Source organism: Anolis sagrei, chromosome 1 (genome assembly GCF_037176765.1).
Source record: "Anolis sagrei isolate rAnoSag1 chromosome 1, rAnoSag1.mat, whole genome shotgun sequence".
Taxonomy (NCBI): domain Eukaryota; kingdom Metazoa; phylum Chordata; class Lepidosauria; order Squamata; family Dactyloidae; genus Anolis; species Anolis sagrei.
The window spans coordinates 173,389,120-173,414,283 of record NC_090021.1 but is presented as its reverse complement, the minus strand read 5'-3'; the positions used below and the strand labels follow the sequence as shown (position 1 = coordinate 173,414,283).

Sequence of the window (25,164 nt, the reverse complement as noted above, 5' to 3'; positions counted from 1 at the left end):
GGATATAAAAGCCCGAAATAAATAAATAATAATAAATATTACTGTATTTGAGAAGAAAAGCACTCCATGTTAATTTCTCAGCTTAGGTTTCAGATTCTGACTTACATCATATACTCAACAATATTATTAGATAGTATGTGAAAATGCCAGTCACAGCAAACAATTATGTAATATGATCTAACATCAAGTACAGAGGTCAAGAGTATTGAAGAACATTATATCCTGTACAATATAATATAATCTTGTATAATTCTAGGCACACAAGGAACAGCAAGTGTTAAATGCTTATTATATCCACACATTTCTGCATTTTGCTTCCACTTTCTCAATAAAAAATTAAGCATTGACCTCTTGAACTTCATTGATCTGTCATTCCATCCAATTAATATATTGCCCATCGAGCGACTACTCTGCTTGACCATCTTGCATTAATTAACCTAGATCACTAAGTAAATAAACTTGCTTACTGTTCTGGCATCCCAAAGAGAGAGGGTCTTGTCCGCAGAGCTGGTGAGGATGATGTTGGAGAAAGGAAGGAACTCGATGCTGTTTACTGAATCATTATGACCACGCAAGGTGTATCTGCACCTCTCACTGTAAAAGAATACATAGACAGATAACCTCAGCAACTATTGTTGTGGAATAAATTAGCAACATTAAAAGGCAGAAAAGAGTGCATCCACATTGTAGAATGAATTTAGTTTGACACCACAGCTCAATGCTATAGAATCATGGGAGCTGTAGTTTTACAAAGTCTTCAGCCTTCTTTGCCAAAAAGTGATGTTGCCTCACCAATCCCAAGATCAAGTGTCAAACTGCATTAACTCTATAGTATTCCCATATTGTACAATAATTCAACCAGCTATGACTTGAGATCCTCAATTTATTTCCAATATTTATACCATAATTTTCTATAGAAATAACCAAGTTATCTGATTTCACTGAATTAAGGAAGCAAGTTCCATTGTTTCACTTATCTACTACTTCCTTTGTTTATGTACTTAGTAATTTATTTACTAAAATAAATTACTGTGGCCCAAATAATAATTTAATAAAATAATTCCTGTGGCCCAGTCTGTGTATATGTGTTTTTGTGTGTATATATGTGTGTTTGTGTATATATGTGGTTTTACGCATGTGTTGTAATGTGTTTTTTGGCTTTTTAAGTCTCTTCTGCTATGTTGTTCAGTTTGTTTGTTTTTGAGTGATGGTCAATCATTGGGTTGTTAGGTATCTTGTGGCCAAATTTGGTGTCAGTTTGCCCAGTGGTTTTTGAGTTATATTAATCCAACAAACAAACATTACATTGTATTATCGAAGACTTTCATGGCCGGAATCACTGGGTTGTTGTAGGTTTTTTTGGGCTATATGGCCATGTTCCAGAGGCATTCTCTCCTGACGTTTCGCCTGCATCTATGGCAAGCATCCTCACTACCTCTGAGGATGCTTGCCATCGATACAGGTGAAACGTCAGGAGAAATGCCTCTAGAACATGGCTATATAGCCCAAAAAAACCTACAACAACCCAGAACATTACATTTTTATTTATATAGATATTCTACATTTGCAATTAAAATAAATGAATGTAACAGAAAGGAATGAAGTCTCTCTGGGATACTTTAGAAACATCACAGTTTGTTATAGGTTTTTTAAAATAATCTTTATTAAGTTTTTCTTAAAATATACAAGTGAATTAAAATCATCCTAGGGGATGATATAGCTGGGAAAAGGGGAAAAGAAGCAGGAAAAAAAGAAGAAAGGAAAGAAAGTCTTGACCTCCTGGTATCTTCCGAAAATCTTCTATATCGTCTTATTTTTAATATTTCTTTGTTTCTTTATTTTTTCATATTCTTCTTTCCCTGTTTTTATTGCATTCCAGTCTTTATTTGTCCTTTTCAAATCACAATTTCTTTTTTTCTTCTTTCTTAAGTATTCAGTGACTTCACTCCAGTCCATTTCTTTTCTTCTAATTTCTTTGTTTTTCAATAATAGGAAGGTACGCCTGTCCAAGTTTCTAATATCTAACATTTTTATTATCCAGTCATCCTCTTTTGGTATCTCTTCTTGTCTCCATTTTCTGGCATAGCACATTCTTGCAGCAGTTAGAGCTAAAAATAAGATTTTATCTTTGTCCTTTTCTAGATTCTTGTCATATATTCCTAGCAAAAACAATTCCGGTTTCAGTGGTATTTTTAATTTTAGCATAATTTGAATTTCTTTTTGTATTTTCCTCCAATATTCTTTTGCTTTATCACATGTCCACCACATGGGGTAATATGAGCCTTCTTTCTTCTTGCACTTCCAACATGTCGTGCTTGTATTGTTATAAATTTTTCCTAATTTTTTCGGGGTCATATACCACCTTTGTGATATTTTGACCCAATTTTCTCTGAGGTCTGCTGCATATGTAAACTGTAGTCTCTTCTTCCAGATTTCGTTCCATTCTTCTTTTCTGATATTTCTTCGTACATTTTCATTCCATCTTTTCATGTATTTTTTCTTCTTCTTTTGATTCTAAATACCACTCTAATCGTTTTTTTATATCTCTTAGTTATTAGTTTCTTTTCCGTTTCCATAATTTTGTCCCATAATTCTTTTCCCTGTGAAAAACCTAGTTTTTTAATCTAATTTATATTTCTCTTTAATTTGCTAATATTGCAGCCATGATATTTTCTTGTCAATGGTATTTAATTACTGTTGCTCTTTTAATACTAAATCCCCTTGTTTATTTTTCAAAATTTCTTTATAGATTGGCCATTCATTCCACCCACAGCTTGTTATAGTTTTTTCTGTTAACTGTTTTCTGTTAACCTGTTCAATGTTTCAAATTGCATAGAAATTGGTAAAAATGTTATGAATTGTTTCTTTCTGTATCAAATGCTTATTTTATTTATTTCCAAGAATGTTGCTCAAGGAAGCAACATTAAGACAAGTCGCTGTGGATCAGACCGAGGCTCTAAAGATAGATTGATAGATAAGTCTCATTCTGGTTCATATCAGTTTTATATGTATTTGTTAGTCCACTCCTTCCCACGTTTTACCAATAATGGCCAGCTAGGAACGGTGGCATTTATGATATGGCCGTGATCCATTCCTTTTATCTGTGCTATTGAGAGCTAACCTTCTAATCAAGGTGAAAGAAGAAAGCACAAAAGCTGGGCTGCAGCTAAACATAAAAAAAACAAAAAACAAGATTATGGCAACCAGAATGATTGACAACTGGAAAATAGAGGGAGAAAATGTGGAGGCCATGACAGACTTTGTATTTCTAGGTGCAAAAATTACTGCAGATGCAGACTGTGGCCAGGAAATCAGAAGACTCTTACTTCTTGGGAGGAGAGCAATGTCCAATCTCGATAAAATAGTAAAGAGTAGAGACATCACACTGGCAACAAAGATCCGCATAGTCAAAGCCATGGTATTCCCTGTAGTAACCTACGGATGTGAGAGCTGGACCTTAGGGAAGGCTGAGCGAAGGAAGATAGATGCTTTTGAGCTGTGGTGTTGGAGGAAAGTTCTGAGAGTGCCTTGGACTGCGAGAAGATCCAACCAGTCCATCCTCCAGGAAATAAAGCCCAACTGCTCATTGGAGGGAAGGATACTAGAGACAAAGTTGAAGTACTTTGGCCACATCATGAGGAGACAGGAAAGCCTAAAGAAGACAATTATGCTGGGGAAAGTGGAAGGTAAAAGGAAGAGGGGCCGACCAAGGGCAAGATGGATGGATGGCATCCTTGAAGTGACTGGACTGACCTTGAAGGAGCTGGGGGTGGTGACGGCCGACAGGGAGCACTGCCGTGGGCTGGTCCATGAGATCACGAAGAGTCGGAGACAACTGAATGAATGAACAACAATTGAGAGCAGAAAAGAGCAATAGGAAGGATCACAGTCATATCACAAATGCCACCATTCTTAGCTGTCCATTAAGCGTGCTTCTGCTGACATGAGAAAACTGCAACTGTTCTGAGCCTCCCATTCTGATGTTACCAAAGGTGCCCATGTGACAAGCGTGAAGGAGACGAGATCAGCTGGTTGCTTGGATGCCTCTGCAAATGTCAGAATGGGAAGGGGGTATCCATGTGGTCAGGAAGAAGTAGGGGAATTTCCCTCTTTATGTTGGTCATGTAGTCACCCCATTTTGAGGTTAAAAGAGGTGCCTGCAATGATCATGAGTTCACATGGAGCTCCATGGCCCAAAAGGAACTGGCACTGACAGAGAGTAGTTAATATGCACACACCTCAGAGAAATAGCTGTCATTTAAACAATGGTATCAAAGTGAACTCAGAACTGCTCTGGAGCATATTTACACTGGGCTAGATTTACACTCTATCCCCCTTCCTCTTTTTCCTTTACATTTTGGAAGCATCAGGCACAATGTAAATAGTAGCAGTGGTCAAGACTGCAGCTGTCACCCTCTTTTCACCAAGTAGATTTATGTCCCTGAGTTAGCAAGATCCCAGAGAAGAAGATGGCAGCTGGAATAAGAAAATGGCAGTTGGCAACTGCTCTGGTTGGCACTTTATAGCACATTAAATAATATGTTTTTAGAAAGTGGATTGAAGAGAATGTTGCTGCTAGCCCTGTGGAGATGCGTAGTGTTGAGCAAGTTGACCCCACACTGTTTTCTTAAATAATTATCATATCACACTTCAACAGAAATGAAGCAGGGAAGCAGGCCAGCTAGGCTGAGGATATATTCCTGTTAGGTAGGAGAAAAACATATTGATTTATATAAGACAGCTCCCAATAGAGAAATTGAAAGCCACATCTTCTGGGAAAGAGACAGCTCAAGAAAGGGATATATATTATGAGTAACTCAGCTACGATGAAGGGAATTGCAGACAGACAGGCTGCAAGACCAGACTCGTGAGAGATTAATTAGGTGTCAGAGGAGAGAGGCCCATTCAGAATCCCTTAGCAAGGTGAAAATGGACTGAAAGTGATGGACCACAAAAGCGATAGGAAGGAAGGAAATGATTTGTGTATTTCCATCAGGAATATAAATACTTGGGCCTGTTTCTGTTCTCTCACTCTCTGCAGCTTCTATATCAAAGTGATCAGCAAGCTCCCTTCACTCTCTCCCAATTTAATTTGCCATTCTGGTAACTCACTGACTGATATTGTTCTGAACCTTTGACTGTGACATAAAACAAACTCATCTTCCTCCAGCTGAGACATAATTTAAATGAAAGTGTGCAGTCATACTCAAAGCAACTGCGGGAAATGAAGGCAAAAGCTTGGTGGTGCTCTATAAAAGAATAACAGAAGATTTGAAGCATATCTCTATCATCCTCACGTTCTCACTACCCTTCCCTCCTGCTGCATTTCTTCTTGGATGGAAGAACAATTTTGTAGCAAATGGGCAAAATTCCGCCCCCAGAAATATGTAATTACATGGTCATTCTTTGACTCCGGTCCTTTCTCAAGGGTCGCTCCCAGAAGGTGTCATTAGGGGACTCCTGCTCGACCCCGCAGCCATTGTACTGTGGGGTCCCGCTGGGCTCAGTATTGTACCCTATGTTGTTCAACATATACATGAAGCCATTGGGAGAGATCATCCGGAGTTTCAGGGTGAGGTGTCATCTCTACGCAGATGATGTCCAACTCTGTTACTCCTTTCCACCTGCTACTAAGGAGGCTGTTCAAGTCCTGAACCGGTGCTTGGCTGCTGTAATGGACTGGATGAGGGCTAACAGATTGAAACTAAATCCAGACAAGACAGAGGTACTCCTGGTCAATCGAAAGGGCATAGGGTTACAGCATGTGCTGGACGGGGTTACACTCCCCCTGAAGGCGCAGGTTCGCAGCTTGGGAGGGATCCTGGACTCATCGCTGAGCCTGGAACCCCAGGTCTCGGCGGTGGTCAGGGGAGCTTTTGCACAATTAAAACTTGTGCGCCAGCTGCGCCTGTACCTTGGGAAGTCTGACTTGGCCACGGTGATACACGCTCTGGTTACATCCCGTATAGACTACTGCAACACTCTCTACGGGGGGGGGGGGGGGAGGGGGGGTTGCCTCTGAAGACTGCCCGGAAGCTACAACTAGTCCAACAAGTGGCAGCCAGACTACTAACAGGAGCGGGGTACAGGGAGCATACAACTCCTCTGTTGCGTCAGCTCCACTGGCTGCTAATCAGTTTCCGAGCACAATTCAAAGTGCTGGTGTTGGCCTATAAATCCCTAAACGGTCCCGGCCCAATTTACCTGTCCGAATGGATTCTCCCCTATGAACCATCAAGGTTGTTAAGATCTTCTGGAGGGGCCCTGCTCTCGGTCCCACCTCTTTCGCAATCGCGCTTGGTGGGAACGAGGGACAGGGCCTTCTCAGTGGTGGCCCCTCAGCTCTGGAACTCCCTCCCAATGGAGATTAGATCCGCCTCTTCCCTCCTAACTTTTAGGAAGCTGATAAAATCATGGCTTTGGGACACTGCATTTGCAGATTGATGATTGAGTCAATAACTGTTGACCTACTGGTGGATGGCGATGAATTTGTAATTTGTGATTTCACTCTGACAAACTGACTTTTTTGTAAATTGTATGAATGGTATTTTAATGTATTTTATATTGATGATGTATATTTGCTTTATCTTATTGTATTGAATCCTCTGTTGTTAGCCGTCCTGAGTCCCTCTGAACCTTGACTGTCCCTTCATTATTATATTACAATAAACAATGAATGTAGTGTTTTTTGTACTGTATTATTTGTTGGGAGTCCTTGCAAGACTTAACAGAAAACTTGCCTCATTTATCTGCACACAACTAGAAAGAAATGATAAAACAACCTTCCTATATTTTAATGTGTCTCACACAGAGGCGTATTTTGTATCTAACTATTAACTTCTCAATTTTTTAAAAGAAAAAATGACTTGCTATAATCTGTGCCCCTGGAACACGCAAGTTTGAATCATTTGATTTATAATTAGGATTTATCACGAGGAGGACATGAGATTTAACTGCGTGTGCCTGCAATCCTGTTAACCTTTTTGCTATTAGAAACGCTGAATGAGACTTTAGCCAATCATTGTAATGAAGGGTTAGAATGGTAATGTTAAAACACGGGAAGCATATTGTTCGTGTTCTTTCCCCCTACATCTTCTAGTAAACATATACACGAACAGAAATAAAACACATGCTGTAACAAGGGTTCTGCTAAAACACTTAAAAGTCGTATATATCAAAAAACATTGAGTTGCCCTTATTTTATACTCAAATCAATGTGGAAAGGATGTGAACTAATAGTGCATTACATTTATCACTGTGGGGCAAGTCTATAATGACTATAGGTCAGTGTGGAGACAGATTGGCCCACAGGCAGCTACAAAAACACATGGGGGCTGTTCCGTATTAACCCAGAGAAGGCTATTTATGCAACTGTAACCGGGAAGCACCAAATCCTGGCATGCCAATTCAAAGTGCTGGTTTTGACCTATAAAACCCTATACGACTCCGGCCCAGCATACCTGTCCGAAAGTATCTCCTTCTATGTCCCACCTCGGAGTTTAAGATCTTCTGGGGAGGCCCTGTTCTCGGCCCCGCCTCTATCACAAGTGAGGCTGGTAGGGATGAGGGACAGGGCCTTCTCAGTGGTGGCCCCTCGCCTGTGGAACTCACTCTCCGGGGAAATTAGGTCATCAACATCCCTCCTCTCCTTCAGAAGGAAGCTGAAAACATGGATATGGGACCAGGCCTTTGGGTAATTTAGCAGACTGACAAGGTAATGATGACCAGAATTTGGAAAGGACTATAGTAATGCTGAATGGACTTACGGATTTTAGAACTCGGTGAACGTTGGCCACTAGATTGGCTTTTTAGTTGTTATTGTATTAATTGAATGTTTTAACCATTGTGGTTATTGTTGTTATGTATTTTATCTGTTGAATTGCTGGCATTGAATTGTGCCCGTTGTAAGCCGCCCTGAGTCCCCTCTAGGGGGTTGAGAAGGGCAGGGTAGAAGTGCCCGAAATAAATAATAATAAATAAATCTCCTGCCTATTCCTGGGTTTCACTGCTGGCTTCAGAATGGAGATGGTGACCTACATGATGCTTGTGATCCTTTCTCTGAGTCCCCTCGAGGAGAGAGAGCGGTACATAAATAAAGCTTTGTTGTTGTTGTTCTCCTTTTTCCACCTTGTGTGACCTGCACCGGCGGCTGGGAGAAGGGAAAGGATGACTTTTCCTTCTCCCTCTTCCAATCTTTCCTAAGCATGCAACAAGGAAGGAGGATGAAGAAGCCCCCAGAAACAGGTGGGTCATGGTGTTGCTGCTGTAGCCAACAGTGACACTTGGGGTGGCAACTAGGCAATGGGGAGTCTTTGCCACTGCCAAGGTAGCTTTGGTAGATTCTGGACACAGGAGATTCCAAAGCTCTGTATCCAGCTATGAGTAGCAGAAGATAAGGTACACATAGCCTCAGATGAGTTTCTTCCAGACAAGTTTTAGGGCTACTCCATTAACACTGACCTAACCTGCCCAGTCTTTAGATGTGCTCAAAGACGATTCATTTTTCCTTTCACTCACATTGGCATAGAGCAGTTGTGGATAGAAAAAGGTTTATTTTAGGCCTGTCATCATAAGTACAGAACAGCTACCTTGAATTGTAATAAAACAACTCAAGATACAGTATATTAATTTCCACACTGTAGTTAAATATATTTGCTTCACTTGCCTTTGCTGTAGAGTCAACACAAAAGTATCTCTTCCATGAATATTCCAAAGGGACTTGTTGTCATGGTGGCATAGATCAAGGCTGTTAATGCAGATGAGGACTCATAAATATAGCTAATGGTGAACATAACAAACTGTGAAAATAAGGAAACTCACAAATGGGTCACATTAATGCCTAAAACTCCTCTGACCATATTTTTTTTTTAAAAAAAGGATCAGACTTGATTATTTTTAAAACTGTGCCAGTTTGACATGGTACAGTGTTGTTCATTTGTTCAGTCGTCTCCGACTCTTCGTGACCTCATGGACCAGCCCATGGCAGAGCTCCCTGTCGGCCGTTACCACCCCCAGCTCCCTCAAGGTCAGTCCAGTCACTTCAAGGATGCCATCCATCCATCTTGCCCTTGGTTGGCCCCTCTTCCTTTTGCCTTCCACTTTCCCCAGCATAATTGTCTTCTCCAGGCTTTGCTGTCTCCTCATGATGTGGCCAAAGTACTTCAACTTTGTCTCTAGTATCTTTCCCTCCAGTGAGCAGTCGGGCTTTATTTCCTGGAGGATGGACTGGTTGGATCTTCTCGCAGTCCAAGGCACTCTCAGCACTTTCCTCCAACACCACAGCTCAAAAGCATCTATCTTCCTTCGCTCAGCCTTCCCTAAGGTCCAGCTCTCACATCCATAGGTTACTACAGGGAATACCATGGCTTTGACTAGGCGGATCTTTGTTGCCAGTCTGATATCTCTACTCTTCAGTATTTGCTAGAAAATACAACCATGCATGCAATGAACAAACTTAAGTATTACCTTGGTTAGCTAACATTTATTTTCTCTCCAGATCTTTTCAGTAAACAGGAGTGAACAAGTAGTGTATCCAAAATGTGAAATAACCTTTGACCCACTCATATTGAGCAATTATAGCACTATTATCCCACTAACTCTTGGTGTTCTGTAGTGTTAATGAGTTCCTGGTCTGAAACAAAAAATTACCTAGCATGCTTTGAAGATATATAAGGATTTTTTTCTCTTTATATGTTTTTTCATACATACACAGAATGGTATTTGACTTGTCCAGTTGACATCAAATGTCCTTGAAACTACTTGTTACTCATACCCTAAAGAGAGATTTTTAAGGACTCTGGAAAATAGACATATCTATAGTTTACAGTCAAACAAGGACAAATTCGTCTCTGCCAGCGCGAGAGGCACCAACCGGCAAACAGGTGAGAAGGTGCCCCTGCAGCCATGGCAGAGAAAAGGGGTGGTGCTGGGTGAGCAAGGCCTGCCTCCAAAGCGCCTCCCTCCCGCCTGCTCCGTGCCTGGCTCCGAGGATCCTTCCTTCCAGCGCCCAGGCAAGAGGTAAAGAAGGGAAGGAAGGGAAGTGGCAGAGAAGAAAGGAGAGAGAGAAAGAGGGAGGGAAAGAAAGCAGGAAAGAGAGAAGGAGGGATGGAAGCGAAGAGCAAGGGAAGGAAAAGGAGAGAAGGAAGAAAGGAGAGAAAGAAGGAAAATAAAAGAAAAAGGGGGAGGGAGGGAGGAAAGAGAGAAGGAAAGGAAAAAAAGGAAGGAACGAAGGAAAGAGGGAGAGAAGGAAGGAATCATAGAATCATAGAATCATAGAATCAAAGAGTTGGAAGAGACCTCATGGGCCATCCAGTCCAACCCCCTGCCAAGAAGCAGGAATATTGCATTCAAATCACCCCTGACAGATGGCCATCCAGCCTCTGTTTAAAAGATTCCAAAGAAGGAGCCTCCACCACACTCCGGGGCAGAGAGTTCCACTGAGGAAGGTGAAAGAGAAAGAGGGAGAGAAGGTTGGCCACAGCACCTACTAACCCAAGGAGTGACCATCACTCAAAAAATTGAGTTTGTTATTTGGGAGTTGTAGTTCCTGGGATTTATAGTTCACCTACAATCAAAGAGCACTCTGAACACCAACAATGGAATTGAACCAATCTTGGCACACAGGACTCCCATGACAAACAAAAAACACTAGAAGGGTTTGGCGGGCATTGACCTTGAGTTTGGGAGTTGTAGTTCACCTACATCCAGAGAGCACTGTAGACTCAAACAATGATGGTTCTGGACCAAACTTGGCATGAATGTTCCATAAGCCCAAATATGGACACAGATGGAGTTTGGGGGACATTGACATTTGGGAGTTGTAGTTACTGGGATTTATAGTTCACCTACAATCAAAGATCATTCTGAACCCCACCAACGACAGAATTGGGGCAAACTTCCCACACAGAACCCCCATACTGAAGGCCATCCAGTCCAACTCCCTCCACCAGGGCAAGAAAACATAATCAAAGCCCTCCTGACAAAGAGCCATCCAGCCAGAGATTAGATAGATAGAAATGATTCACACACAGAGAGATATAGTATAGATTTGAAAGGGACCCCTAAAGAAGGACAATTTCCATGTTGCATGTTCCAGAGTAGGCAAACCAGACAATCTCCACATCAACACTGACAAAGAAATAGCAAGAAACACTGTTGACCCACAAGCAGAAAGACATTACATATATTAGAAACCAACACTTTCTCAATACTTGATTTTCCAGGTCACCAGACTGGGTGACAGCAACGTGTGGCAGGGGACAGCTAGTATAGAATAAAAACAATACTTATACCTTAAAGATATTTTGTGCTTCACGAAGATGGAAACAAAGCATTTCAAGTTTCCCCTTTGGTCTAACGCTGTGACAGAACCTCACACTTGCAGGACTGTGGTTTTACATACCCACATCTGGCAAAATAAATCCTCTTTGTGCTAGATCCTCCAGGTAATTCTATGGTATACTTCTGCCAGAAGTTGCTATACAGTTACCCTGGAGTACCTAGCTAATTCCCAGAGAAAAATCTCCTCTGGGTCTTCTAGGGCAACTGTGATAATTTCTAGCTGAAGTCATAGATTTCAATAGGGTTTGCTAATAACCCACATTTTGTATTTCCATGGTAAATTCGAGAATAGTTCCCCTGTGGATATGGTGGTTGTATTGTAAATTATGTGTCAAAAGAGCAGATCTTTCTTCATCATAATTCACTTTCATGACCATTGAGGCAACATATCAACTCATCTCTACAGCTATATATTAAAATACCTCCTTCCCAGTGTTCAAGCCACTGCAGTTTATGTTGCAACAAATGTATAATTGACCAAATTGTTAAAGCACAGGATACAACGAATAAAAATATGTCTATTGTACATTTCTGAAGGGGCTGATTCGGATCTTAGTTTTCACTTTCTGGCTTCAATGTTCTTTCTTAAATACCTATTTTTTTTCTTTTTAAGCAGAAGTCGGCAGTAGATAAAACAACATAGCAAAAGTTTAAATACACTTATCAATGTATTTATGCTATACCTTTATTTCCAAATGTATACAATTTTATGCAGTCTTCTGAATGTGAAAACAATTATGTAAAGCAACCTACAAATATGATTCCATGAAATCCATCATCTTGTTTAAAACAGAATGGAAGCCAACATTATTTACTCACATGAGGCAAAATCTTAAAAAGAAACCGATGAAAACTCTTCAGCATTTTTTGAATAGTTTGCAGTCCTATGTGATCATGTTAATCCAATACTTCACCTTTTATCTCAATTTGCTATCCCAAAAGGGTTTGATACCGTAAAATGATGAATGAGTTTCCATAAGAGTTTAGAACTGCTGACCTCAGCAGGAAGTGTCTTATAGAGTTTCAAAAGTAGTGACAGCCAGCTGGAACTCCTTGGCAGGCATTTTTGAGATGTGGAAGATGTATGGATCAACCTCTCACATATAATAATAAAATAGAATACCTAAATTATTTGAATGTATAGGTATTTGCATTCAGTAAGGAATGCCAATATCTCATTTTGATAGGGTTTCCATTGTAATACGATGAATCATAGAATCATAGAATCATAGAATCAAAGAGTTGGAAGAGACCTCATGGGCCATCCAGTCCAACCCCCTGCCAAGAAGCAGGAATATTGCATTCAAATCACCCCTGACAAATGGCCATCCAACCTCTGCTTAAAAGCTTCCACCACACTCCGGGGCAGAGAGTTCCACTGCTGAACGGCTCTCACAGTCAGGAAGTTCTTCCTAATGTTCAGATGGAATCTCCTCTCTTGTAGTTTGAAGCCATTATTCCGCGTCCTAGTCTCCAAGGAAGCAGAAAACAAGCTTGCTCCCTCCTCCCTGTGGCTTCCTCTCACATAATTATACATGGCTATCATATCTCCTCTCAGCCTTCTCTTCTTCAGGCTAAACATGCCCAGTTCCCTAAGCCGCTCCTCATAGGGCTTGTTCTCCAGACTCTTGATCATTTTAGTCGCCCTCCTCTGGACACATTCCAGCTTGTCAATATCTCTCTTGAATTGTGGTGCCCAGAATTGGACACAATATTCCAGGTGTGGTCTAACCAAAGCAGAATAGAGGGGTAGCATTACTTCCTTAGATCTAGACACTATGCTCCTATTGATGCAGGCCAAAATCCCATTGGCTTTTTTTGCCGCCACATCACATTGTTGGCTCATGTTTAACTTGTTGTCCACGAGGACTCCAAGATCTTTTTCACACGTACTGCTCTCGAGCCAGGCGTCACCCATTCTGTATCTTTGCATTTCATTTTTTCTGCCAAAGTGGAGTATCTTACATTTGTCACTGTTGAACTTAATTTTGTTAGTTTTGGCCCATCTCTCTAATCTGTCAAGATCGTTTTGAATCCTGCTCCTGTCCTCTGGACTATGGGCTATCCCTCCCAATTTGGTGTCGTCTGCAAACTTGATGATCATGCCTTCTAGCCCTTCATCTAAGTCATTAATAAAGATGTTGAACAGGACCGGGCCCAGGACGGAACCCTGCGGCACTCCACTTGTCACTTCTTTCCAAGATGAAGAGGAAGCATTAGTGAGCACTCTCTGTGTTCGTCCACTTAACCAATTACAGATCCACCTCACCGTAGTTTTGCCTAGCCCACATTGGACTAGTTTCCTTGCCAGAAGGTCATGGGGGACCTTGTCGAAGGCCTTACTGAAATCCAGGTACGCCACATCCACGGCATTCCCCGCATCTACCCAGCTTGTAACTCTATCGAAGAAAGAGATCAGATTAGTCTGGCATGACTTGTTTTTGATAAATCCATGTTGACTATTAGCGATGACTGCATTTGTTTCTAAGTGTTTGCAGACCGCTTCCTTAACAATCTTTTCCAGAATCTTGCCCGGTATGGACGTGAGGCTGACCGGACGGTAGTTGTTTGGGTCATCCTTTTTTCCTTCTTGAAGATTGGGACCACATTGGCCCTCCTCCAATCTGCTGGAACTTCTCCCGTTCTCCAAGAACTCTCAAAGATGATTGCCAATGGTTCCGAAATGACTTCCGCTAGTTCTTTCAATACTCTGGGGTGTAGTTGATCTGGCCCTGGGGACTTGAACTCATTAAGAGCGGCCAGGTATTCCTGGACGATTTCTTTCCCAATTTGGGGTTGGATGTCCTCCGATGATGATGATGATGATGAGAATGATGATATATGATAGCTGCAGATCAGTTCCCGATGAACCAGAAAAATATGTGGAAATGTAAAGGCATTTGGATTTTTAATTCACCAGGCCTGGTGGCCATTTAAAAATTATTATATGTATGCCTTTACATCTGGACATTTTCCACATATCTATCTGGTTTATCTCCTGGAATAACTATGGAATTTGTCCTGGAGTTACTAGAGAAGAGATTTCACATGCTACAGTTTGTGAGATTTTCTTCCATCTATCTATATCTACAGGGGCGGCTCAACCCATTACGCAAAGTAAGCATTTGCAGTATAGTTGATTTTGGCCAGGGGTGCTCTTGAGGCACTCTTGGGGGGAAATAGACCTTAACATATGCGAGTTGTAGTTACTGGGATGTATAGTTTACCTACAATCAAAGAGAATTCTGAACTCCACCAATGATGGAATTGAACCAAATATGGCACACAGAACTCCCACGACGAACAGAAAATATATATCAGTGATTGGTTGGGGGGGGGGGTGCAAAAGACTGTTTGCTTACAGTTGAAAATTACCTAGGGCTGCCTCTGTATATCTATCTATATTTCTATATATATAATAATGTTATGCGTGTATATGGCTGGGGTTCGCACTTCTACACAGAGGCTTTCACTTCCACAAACAACAAGGATCCCCACCAATGAGGAACCACCAAAGGTGCTTCCTCCAATGACATTGGAGGTTATAGAGAGTGCCATGAACATGTACAAGAGCCATCAAGCCCTGCCAATGTCCTCCACAGACACAATACTGCTCACCATCCAAGTGAAGGCTTTCATACGGAGACAATTTCATCCTAGATTTTTTGTGTTTCATCTACGACTGACATCCCAGTGTTTCTGATTCTTTTCATTGGTGTGGAATTTGCATGATCCCATCCACTGCCTCTCCCATAGCCCTTTCCTACTTTTTTCTATGACGCACAGCAAACAGAGCAGAATTGATCAGCAACTGAACATACTGGAGGGGTTTAGAGAACTGACTCAACATGATGGAAGTTGTAATTAACCCTGCATCGAGACAGAGATCTGTGACCCCCACCAACAATACACCTGGACTAAATTTGGCACACAGGACCCCCATGGCCAATGAAAAATACTGGAAAGGTGTGGGGTTAATTGACCTTGATTTATAGGAGTTGTAGTTTCACCTACATCCGAGGACACTGAGACCCTCACTGACAATGGACCGGGACCAAACTTGGCACACAGAATCTCCATGACAGACTGAACCTACGGGGGGGGGGGGGGGGGTTGAGGGGACTAACCCGCCATGGTGGGACTTCTAGTTCATCCTCCAACCAGAGAGCACATTGAAGCTAGTCTCACCACTTTTTTCTGACTCAGGAAGTGAGTCGGAAATGATTCAGCTTTTCCCCTACTTCTGAGAAGCCAGTTTTAAATTGGAGCAGGGTGAATTTCCTCCTGTTTGCTTTCCCCCCTTCTGGCTCAACCCAGAGAAGCCAGTTTTAAACCGGAACAGGGTGAATTTCCTACTGTTTGTTTTTCCCCCTTGAGGCTCAACCCAGAGAATCCAGTTTCAAACAGGAGCAGGGTAAATTTCCTCCCGTTTGCTTTTCCCCCTTCTGGCTCAAGCCAGAAAAGCCAGTTTTAAACCAGAACAGAGTGAATTTCCTCCTGTTTGCTTTTTCCCCTTCTGGCCCAGTTTTAAACCAGAGAAGGGTGAATTTCCTCCGCTTGTTTTTCCCCACTCCTGGAGTAAAACAACTTCTTTCAAAGTAAAGACCACCCAATGAAACAGGGAATAACACTTTCAAACCATTAACAAAAGGATTCGGAAGTCTCAGAAGTTTTGAAAAGTTTTGAACATTTTTTTTCTGTGAAAATTGGAATTGACTTTAGAATCAAACATCCCTACATAATCCAGCAAAGCATTCCAGTGGGGAAGCATGCGGGGGAATGCGGAAATGCTTCATCAGCATTGTAGATGGACGATGAAAGCAACAGCTCCCCTGGTGGCTAGAAAAAAGTTAAATAGCCTATGTGTATGTCTGTATATGTTTGTATGTCAAAAATTGGCATTGAATGTTTGCCATATAACAAATGGATACCTCTGAGGATGCTTGCCATAGATGCAGGCAAAACGTCAGGAGAAATGCCTCTAGAACATGGCCATATAGCCCGAAAAAACCTGTAATCCGCCCTGAGTCCCCTGCGAGGTGAGAAGGGCAGAATATAAAAGCTGTAAATAATAATAATAATAATAATAATAAAAATACATCCAACATGGGTTTTGAACCATTTTTTTTATCAAACAAGCCTAATCCCAGGCATTGCCAGGTACCCAAGTTAGTCTAAAATAAAAGTACTACCTATCTTGAATTAGAATGATATTCAACATTCCTGTTAATGACACATTCTTACTTCAATGGAATGGACTCTTTTATTCCTTGATGTCACTGATTGCTTTCTTCAGCCTTTGGAACAAAGATAAACATGCTTGACGGAGAAAGTGAATGGCTGTACTGCCCAGTGTATAATAATAATGATCCCATTCAGAGGGATGAAATAAAACATACAGAAGAGCCGCTGCATTTTGAGAAAGGGTCATTGCATTGATACTGTTTTTCAGCAATTAGTAACCGTTCTATTGTCGAAGGCTTTCATGGCCGGAATCACCGGGTTGTTGTAGGATTTTTTGGGCTATATGGCCATGGTCTAGAGGCATTCTCTCCTGATGTTTTGCCTGCATCTATGGCAAGCATCCTCAGAGGTAGTGATGTCTGTTGGAACTAGGAAAAAGGGATGATGAGGAAACACAACATACAAACTATCTACAGACCCACCAAGAAAATCCAACAAATGGATACTTCTGAGGATGCTTGCCATAGATGCAGGCGAAACGTCAGGAGAAATGCCTCTAGAACATGGCCATATAGCCTGAAAAAACCTACAACAATCCAACAAATGCTTCGTTCAGCAAAGGACAAGAGGGATCCTCTCACTTCTGCAGGAGTCTACTGTATACCATGCAGCTGTGAACAAGTCTACATAGGGACCACCAAATGCAGCATTGCCCAAACACGAATCAAGGAACATGAAAGGCACTGCAGACTACTTCAACCAGAGAAGTCAGCCATAGCAGAGCACCTGATGAACCAACCTGGACACAGCATATTATTTGAGAACACAGAAACGCTGGACCACTCCAACAACCACCATGTCAGACTACACAGAGAAGCCATTGAAATCCATAAGCATGTGGACAATTTCAACAGAAAGGAGGAAACCATGAAAATGAACAAAATCTGGCTACCAGTATTAAAGAGTCTAAAATTAGAACAGCAGAACAATAGCGATGAAACAAACAAGGACATCTAATCACCTCTCAACAAAAGATTGCTCCAGGCACTGCTAGGCAATCAAATGCTAATCAAGATGGTCAGTTGAAACATTCACACCTAGCTCCAGCAGACAAGAGTCCTTTGTCCCAACCTGATCATTCCACAGATATATAAACCCTTTTTCCTAGTTCCAACAGACCTCACTACCTCTGAGGAGGCTTGCCATAGATGCAGGTGAAACGTCAGGAGAAATGCCTCTAGAACATGGCCATATAGCCCGAAAAAAGCTACAACAACCCAGTAACCATTCTGTTCTCCCGTCATGAAGTGGTGCTATCTGCCCTACACCTCTGATGGTCATATTCATCAGAGATCCTGCACACACATGCTTAGATGACATTATTTACAATTTAGAGTGGTGCACTTGGAGAAAGTTGTTTGAGGCTTGGGTCTGACAGTTGACTATCCCTGATTGTGACATTATCTATTTCTTAGAAACCCAGGGTGACAAATGCTGCCCTTTTTACTCAATCGGTGCATTCTGGATACTAGGTATTTGGTTGCCATAGCAGCTATACAAGGGACTCCACATTGGTTTAAGATAAACAGACTTTGGATATAGGTATATGATAACAGAAAACGATGACAATCTATTTTATGGGTATGCTTTTTTAAAAAAAAATCTAAGATTCCTGATATATTATGTCTGACAGGATAGAAACCTCCCTGTCACAGAGTTTTGAGGGGGGGAAAACAGATTAATGTGTTGATGATTCTCCTTCCTGATCAGCACTTTTGGAAGCTAGTGGGGTTTTTTTCCAGTTGCTTGCATTATTGTAATCCAATTGTGCTATACACAAAAGCTGGGAATAATGCATTTCTTTCTATTGAATTAGCAATTGCCATTGGATTCAACTGATGAAGAAAAGCATTCTAAAACATGGGAATGTGTGAAATTCAAACTGTTCAGTCCTAATGGAATTAAAAAGTGATGGGTTTCTTTACATTTGCTCTCTTTATTCGTATATTTATTTATTTATTTACAGCTTTTATATTCTGCCCTTCTCACCCCACAGGGGACTCAGGGTGGATTACAGTGTACACATATATGGCAAACATTCAATGCCAATTTTTGACATACAAACATATACAGACAAACACAGAGGCTATTTAACTTTTTCTGGCCGCCAGGGGAGCTGTCGCTTTCATCGTCCATCTTGCGAAACTGATGAAGCACTTCCGCATTCCCCGCATGCTTCCCCACTGGAATGCTTTGCTGGAGTCTTCTTTATGGCCTCATAAATCAGTTAATTTAGCCTCCCCATACTTTAAGGTGGTACCTAATTTTCCTACTTGACAGATGCAACTTTTGGGTTGCAAAGGTCGACAACAGGATACACACAATTGGTTGGAAACCCACTCCAACCCGGGCAGGCTTCGAACTCATGACCTTTCCTTTTGGTCAGAGTGATCTTAATGCAGCTGACACTCAGCCAGCTGCGCCACAATCCCGGTATACTATTCACCAGAAGTTTCCAAGGTTTGGATGGTCACTTCTAATATTATGTAGCTGAACCACAGATACTTTACTTCACTGTTGTAAATCAACATGAAGGTATAATTATATAGTACATTAATAGCTCTGTTTAATCTGCTTATTAGAAGCCCATTACATCTTAAGGTGGCTAAATATTCATAATCTTCACTGCAGTATGTCAGGTTTATCCCTTTCTCCCTCCTCCTTTAAACTTGACTCAGACGTCTTTCCTCTATTGTATCTGCAAATACTTTCTGAAAACAATGCAAAATGGTGAAAATGCAATAAATATCAACACTTAGCCATTTAAGTAGGTGAAATGAATTTCAGGGTGTGCTTAAATTGCTTTTCTTCAGAATAGAGTTTAGTTTATTTGTCCCAATAAAATAGATTTTGAGTGGGTGGCATTCTTCAGAAAAACAACCAGCATGGTTTCAATGGATCTGTGAACTGGGAGATACATTATGAATAATGGATTTGTTGTGCACTTCGAAACAGTACCCCAGCAAATACAATCTCATTCTGGTTGTTCTAATAAGCAGCTGCTGAAGTGCAAAATAAAATGTTTGCCAACTATCTAGCTCACCATTGAAACAATTTTCATTCATTTTGTTACTGCAGCAGGTGCGCTGCAGGCAGCATGACTGGCCATCTCTTCTGCCTTAAAAACAACTTTAAGGTCAAACTATATAACTCAAATCTAGAGTAGCAGCTTTTTATTTTCTTCATCTGCTTATTAGCTCAAATGAAATAAGATGCTCCAAACAAACACATATGGATAGAATGTTCATAGTACTGGTCACAGCCAACTGATCTACTACAATATTGTGTCCAATTCTGGGCACCACAATTGAAGAGAGATATTGACAAGCTGGAATGTGTCCAGAGGAGGGCGACTAAAATGATCAAGGGTCTGGAGAACAAGCCCTATGAGGAGCGGCTTAAGGAGCTGGGCATGTTTAGCCTGAAGAAGAGAAGGTTGAGAGGAGATATGATAGCCGTGTATAAATATGTGAGAGGAAGCCACAGGGAGGAGGGAGCAAGCTTGTTTTCTGCTTCCTTGGAGACTAGGATGCGGAACAATGGCTTCAAACTACAAGAGAGGAGATTCCATCTGAACATAAGGAAGAACTTCCTGACTGTGAGAGCCGTTCAGCAGTGGAACTCTCTGCCCCGGAGTGTGGTGGAGGCTCCTTCTTTGGAAGCTTTTAAACAGAGGCTGGATGGTCATCTGTCAGGGGTGATTTGAATGCAATTTTCCTGCTTCTTGGCAGGGGGTTGGACTGGATGGCCCATGAGGTTTCTTCCAACTCTTTGATTCTATTCTATGATTCTACTATGTTGGATCCTTGCTTAAAATAGTGATCTATTAAATTGTTTAAAGCCAGAAGTTGTATTCTAGTTGTCCATCCACCTTCTCGGATGTGGGGAAATTCAGTGACATGTGCCAGTTCAACTTCCCTTTTGCACAGAGTCCGTTGGCTACCATGATGTACAGCCACTTCCAGTGTGGCTCCATGATAAATGGGAAAGCGAACTGGCACATGCCACTGCCACAAAAATACAAGAAGCTTCCCATGTTCAATTGAGATCAACCGGGGGGATGGGGGGAAGAGAGAGAGCTGGGCAGCTGACATGTTCCACCATGGGATGGTGTGATGGGCAAGTCAAGCGATGCAAAGCAAGGGGTGATGGATTTCCCATACCCAACGGGCATTACCAGATTTGCCGCAGTGTATAGCAATGCCAACGGCCCATCTAATGAGGTCATCTATGTATTCTGACCATTGTGCTATTACACTACATTACCAATCGGCTCCCATACCATGATGTACGGCCACTTCCAGTGGGGCTCCATGATAAAAGGGAAAGTGAACTGGCGCATGCGCATGCCACTGCCACAAAAACACACAAAAACACAAGAGGCTTCCCATGTTCAATTGAGATCAACTGGAGGGGGGGGGGGAGAGAGCTGGGCAGCTGACACGTTCCTCCATGGGATGGTGTGATGGGCAAGTCGCGCGATGCAAAGCATGGGGCGATGGATTTCCCATATCCAATGGGCATTACCAGATTTGCCACAATGTATAGTGACGCCAACAGCCCATCTAATAAGGTCATCTATGTATTCTTTTTTTTTATTAAGAATTTTATTAATTTTATATAGATCACAATGAAAGAGTGAGAACAATAAAGTATAAGAAAGTGAGGAAATGAAGGGAAAAAAAGAAAAAAGAAGAAGCAAAAAGTATGCTAAAATCCCAAATAACCCCTTAAAAAATTAAAATAAAATAAAAAAATAACTACAAAAATACACAAAACACACAAAAAAAGAGAAAAGAAAAACAAAAAAATGACTTCCATTCCATCTTCTTGGATCATATCTTCTTATTATTCAAAAATATAAAATAAGTTCTAAACGAAATTGTCTCTCTTGTTTCTTATTTTCCCAATTTGTCCAGATATTCATGGAGATTATCCCAGTTCGTTCTTCTTAGTATCATACCTGTATTTTTCTTCAACAAAAAAGTCAATTCATCCATGTCCTATCTCATCCCGTATTTTCTTCTTTGTGAATTGGACTCGGTATATTTGATCCACCTCTTGCTCAAGCTCATCCTCCTCCACCTCCAAGACCCTGGCCAGGAGATTTAACACTGTTGACCTTATGTCTTCCTTTGAATCTTCTTGCATATTTCTTAGCCTTAATTGATAATCCATTTGTTTTTGTAGTAATTTTTCTTGTTCTAATTCCATTCTTTCTTTTTGTTTCTCTAGTGACTTAATTTTCTTCATAATTTTCGCCTGTCTCCTCTGTTTCAATTTTTCCCGCTTTTAAAACTTCCACCTCGCCTGCCAGATTGTTTAGTTCTTTCTTCAACTCTCCAAACTCTTCCTTCATTTCTTTTTTCATATCTTTAAGATCCTTATCTAATTTCTTGTAATGTTCTTCTTGTTTTTTGTAGTATTCTTCTTGTTTGTCTGTCATATCCTTCTTCATGGCATCTTGTTTTTCAGAAAGCTTCTTAATCTCCTTTAGAATATTCTCCATATTCACCCCTCTATCTAAAGATCCTCTTCTCAGCTGATTTTAAATGCCTCTAATTAATTTTATTAATTTTATTATCGTCTGCTTCTCGGCCTGGTCTTATTTTGCGTCCTTTGCTTTGCTATCTTCTTCACTTCTGCCCTTGTGCTCTTATGCTCTTCTCTGCCCTTTAAAACCTTTTTGGACCTTTGGACTACCACTCCCAGCCTGCACTGCTCTCTTCTTCCTGTGTTGTTCCACACCAGCCTTCCGTTTCGTCAGTTCCTCTCTCGCTTTTCTTCAATTGTTTATAAAGAAGGCCAGCGTAGACCAAACAACAATGGAGCCAAGGTCGTTTCTCCTCACACTGTAAGCTAATTCAATTTCTTGTAGTGCCCATTAAAGTCTCTAATTTAGATAGCAGTGCGGGGGTGTAGCCTAATGTTTAGAGGAGAGTACAAGGGTCCGGATATTTATAGAGTTCTATTTTCTTTGATACTTTTAAAAATACTTATACCAAATCCTTTAGACTTTAAAGTTCATCCAATTTAAATTCAACTTATAAAAACACTCTTCTTATTATAGATTCTCTCCTTTACTATCTTCTTCTTTTCTCCTTATAAAAAGTACTTGATTTAATCCCTCTTTGCCTAGATTCCGAGGGGTAGGTCCCTCCCCCTCTTATATTACCTTGAAGATGAAATTTCTTCTTTCAGGAACACAGTCCCTTTAGCCCCCTAACGTGGGGGTTCATTCTTCTTTAGAATTCTTATCTTATGAATGGGGTGGAGGCGGTTGGACAAGCTCAGCTGAGCCTGATCCTGTAGAGCAGCCCACTCTCCTTTTGGTGCTCTCAGATCCTTCGATTCCCCCTTAATAGGGGGGCCTTGGGGTCTTCAAAGCACCCAGGGGATTTACGATCACCTTCGCCTTCAATCCGGTCAAAGGTGGGGAGCTATAGCTCGACCTCGCCACTCAAAACAGGTCCTCCCTGAGAGAGCTTTCCCTCAGCGAGGCTTCCCCGTCGCCATTCCCACCGGAAGTGTCAGGTCATCTATGTATTCTGACCATTGTGCTAACACACTACATTGCCAATGTTTATTAAGCCACATTTTGTAGCTCCACCTATTGGTGGAAAAGATTTATTTACTTAGTTGTTGTAGGTTTTTTCGGGCTATATGGCCATGGTCTAGAGGCATTCTCTCCTGACGTTTCGCCTGCATCTATGGCAAGCATCCTCAGAGGTAGTGAGGTCTGTTGGAACTAGGAAAAGGGGGTTTATATATCTACCAGGGTGGGACAAAGGACTCTTGTCTGCTGAAGCTAGGTGTGAAGGATGCTTGCCATAGATGCAGGCGAAACGTCAGGAGAGAATGCCTCTAGACCATGGCCATATAGCCCAAAAAGACCTACAACAACCCAGTGATTCCGGCCATGAAATCCTTCGACAATACATTTATTTACTTACTTTATTTATATCATGCCTTTCTCCCTGAGAGGACTCAAGGTGGCTAAAAACCACACACTTTGATCAATTTGAAACAAGGTGAATCCATTTTTTTTTTAAAAAAAAACAATTAAATAGTATTGTGTGTCAGGTTAAAAATACAGTTATAACATAATAAATACATGTATTGACCTCACAACCTCTGAGGATGCTTGCCATAGATGCAAGTGAAACGTCAGGAGAGAATGCCTCTAGTCTAGAACATGGCCATACAGTCCCAAAAAACCTACAACAACCCAATAATAAATACAATTGAAAGAAGCTTACACAGCCCCCTTGAATTTCTATATTGGGAGAAGGTTGGGATAAAAATAAAAGTAAATAAATAATTGCACAGCCCAACAAACATTTATTGGTTTTAGGCTTGTTCTGTGGTTATTTGATGCTCTGATTCAGGAAATTGTATTGGATAGACTGCATTAGCTCTAGTTTCTTAACTATGGTTATCATGGTTTTCTACTAGCGAGTAGATGACAACTAGCATATGTTCTGTAACTCAAAAACTAGAGCTGATAGAGGAAAACTTGTGGCATTTTTGGAATCAGCAGGTCAAAAGTATCCAGAAACAGGGATAATATGTGAAGCACCAAAATGTATGTTGGCCAGTGTTATAAGTTCTGTAACAATGACTAGAAATGCAGCTCCTATCACAATATTTAGAGAGCATGGTAGTAAGGAAAGGCAAGAAATTTAGTCCTTTTTATTTATCGTGTAATCAGCAACCATACCATTGTATTACATTTCTAACAGAACAAAACAAACAAACAGATTAAAAAAGCACACATTTTGCAAACTTGGTAGTTGATTAAATGTCCTTTGACCAGTATCTGGCCACTTGGAGTGCCTCTGATGTTGCTGCAAGAAGGTCCTCCATCGTGCATGTGGCAGGGCTCAGGTTGCATTGCAGCAGGTGGTCAGTGGTTTGCTCTTCTCCACACTTGCATGTCGTGGATTCCACTTTGTAGCCCCATTTCTTAAGATTGGCTCTGCATCTCGTGGTGCCAGAGCGCAGTCTGTTCAGCGCCTTCCAAGTCACCCAGTCTTCTGTGTGCCCAGGAGGAAATCTCTCATCTGGTATCAGCCATTGGTTGATGTTCTAGGTTTGAGCCTGCCACTTTTGGACTCTCGCTTGCTGAGGTGTTCCAGCGAGTGTCTCTGTAGATCTAAGAAAACTATTTCTTGATTTAAGTAGTTGACGTGCTGGCTGATACCCAAACAAGGGATGAGCTGGAGATGTCACTGCCTTGGTCCTTTCACTATTGGCTGCTACTTCCTGGCGGATGTCAGGTGGTGCAATATTGGCTAAGCAGTGTAATTTCTCCAGTGGTGTAGGGCGCAGGCACCCTGTGATAATGTAGCATGTCTTATTAAGGGCCACATCCATCCACTGTTTTAGTGTGGTGAGATGTGTTCCACACTGGACATGTGTACTCAGCAGCAGAGTAGCATAGCGCAAGAGCAGATGTCTTCACTGTGTCTGGTTGTGATCCCCAGGTTGTGCCAGTCAGCTTTCGTATGATATTATTTTCAATACCCACTTTTTGCTTGATGTTCAGGCAATGCTTCTTGTAGGTCAGAGAATGGTCCA

The 25,164-nt window shown here is 41.4% G+C and overlaps 1 protein-coding gene across 2 annotated transcripts in view; it reads right to left on the bottom strand.

Annotated features, from left to right (window-relative positions):
• Window positions 1–25,164, bottom strand: part of SPAG16 (sperm associated antigen 16) — a 590,759-nt gene that overhangs the window by 255,757 nt on the left and 309,838 nt on the right. For both annotated transcript variants that reach the window (XM_060781324.2, XM_067470372.1), the window contains exon 13: window positions 468–594. In XM_060781324.2, coding sequence (XP_060637307.2) covers window positions 468–594 — 127 coding nt within the window. The remainder of the gene's footprint in view (window positions 1–467; window positions 595–25,164) is intronic.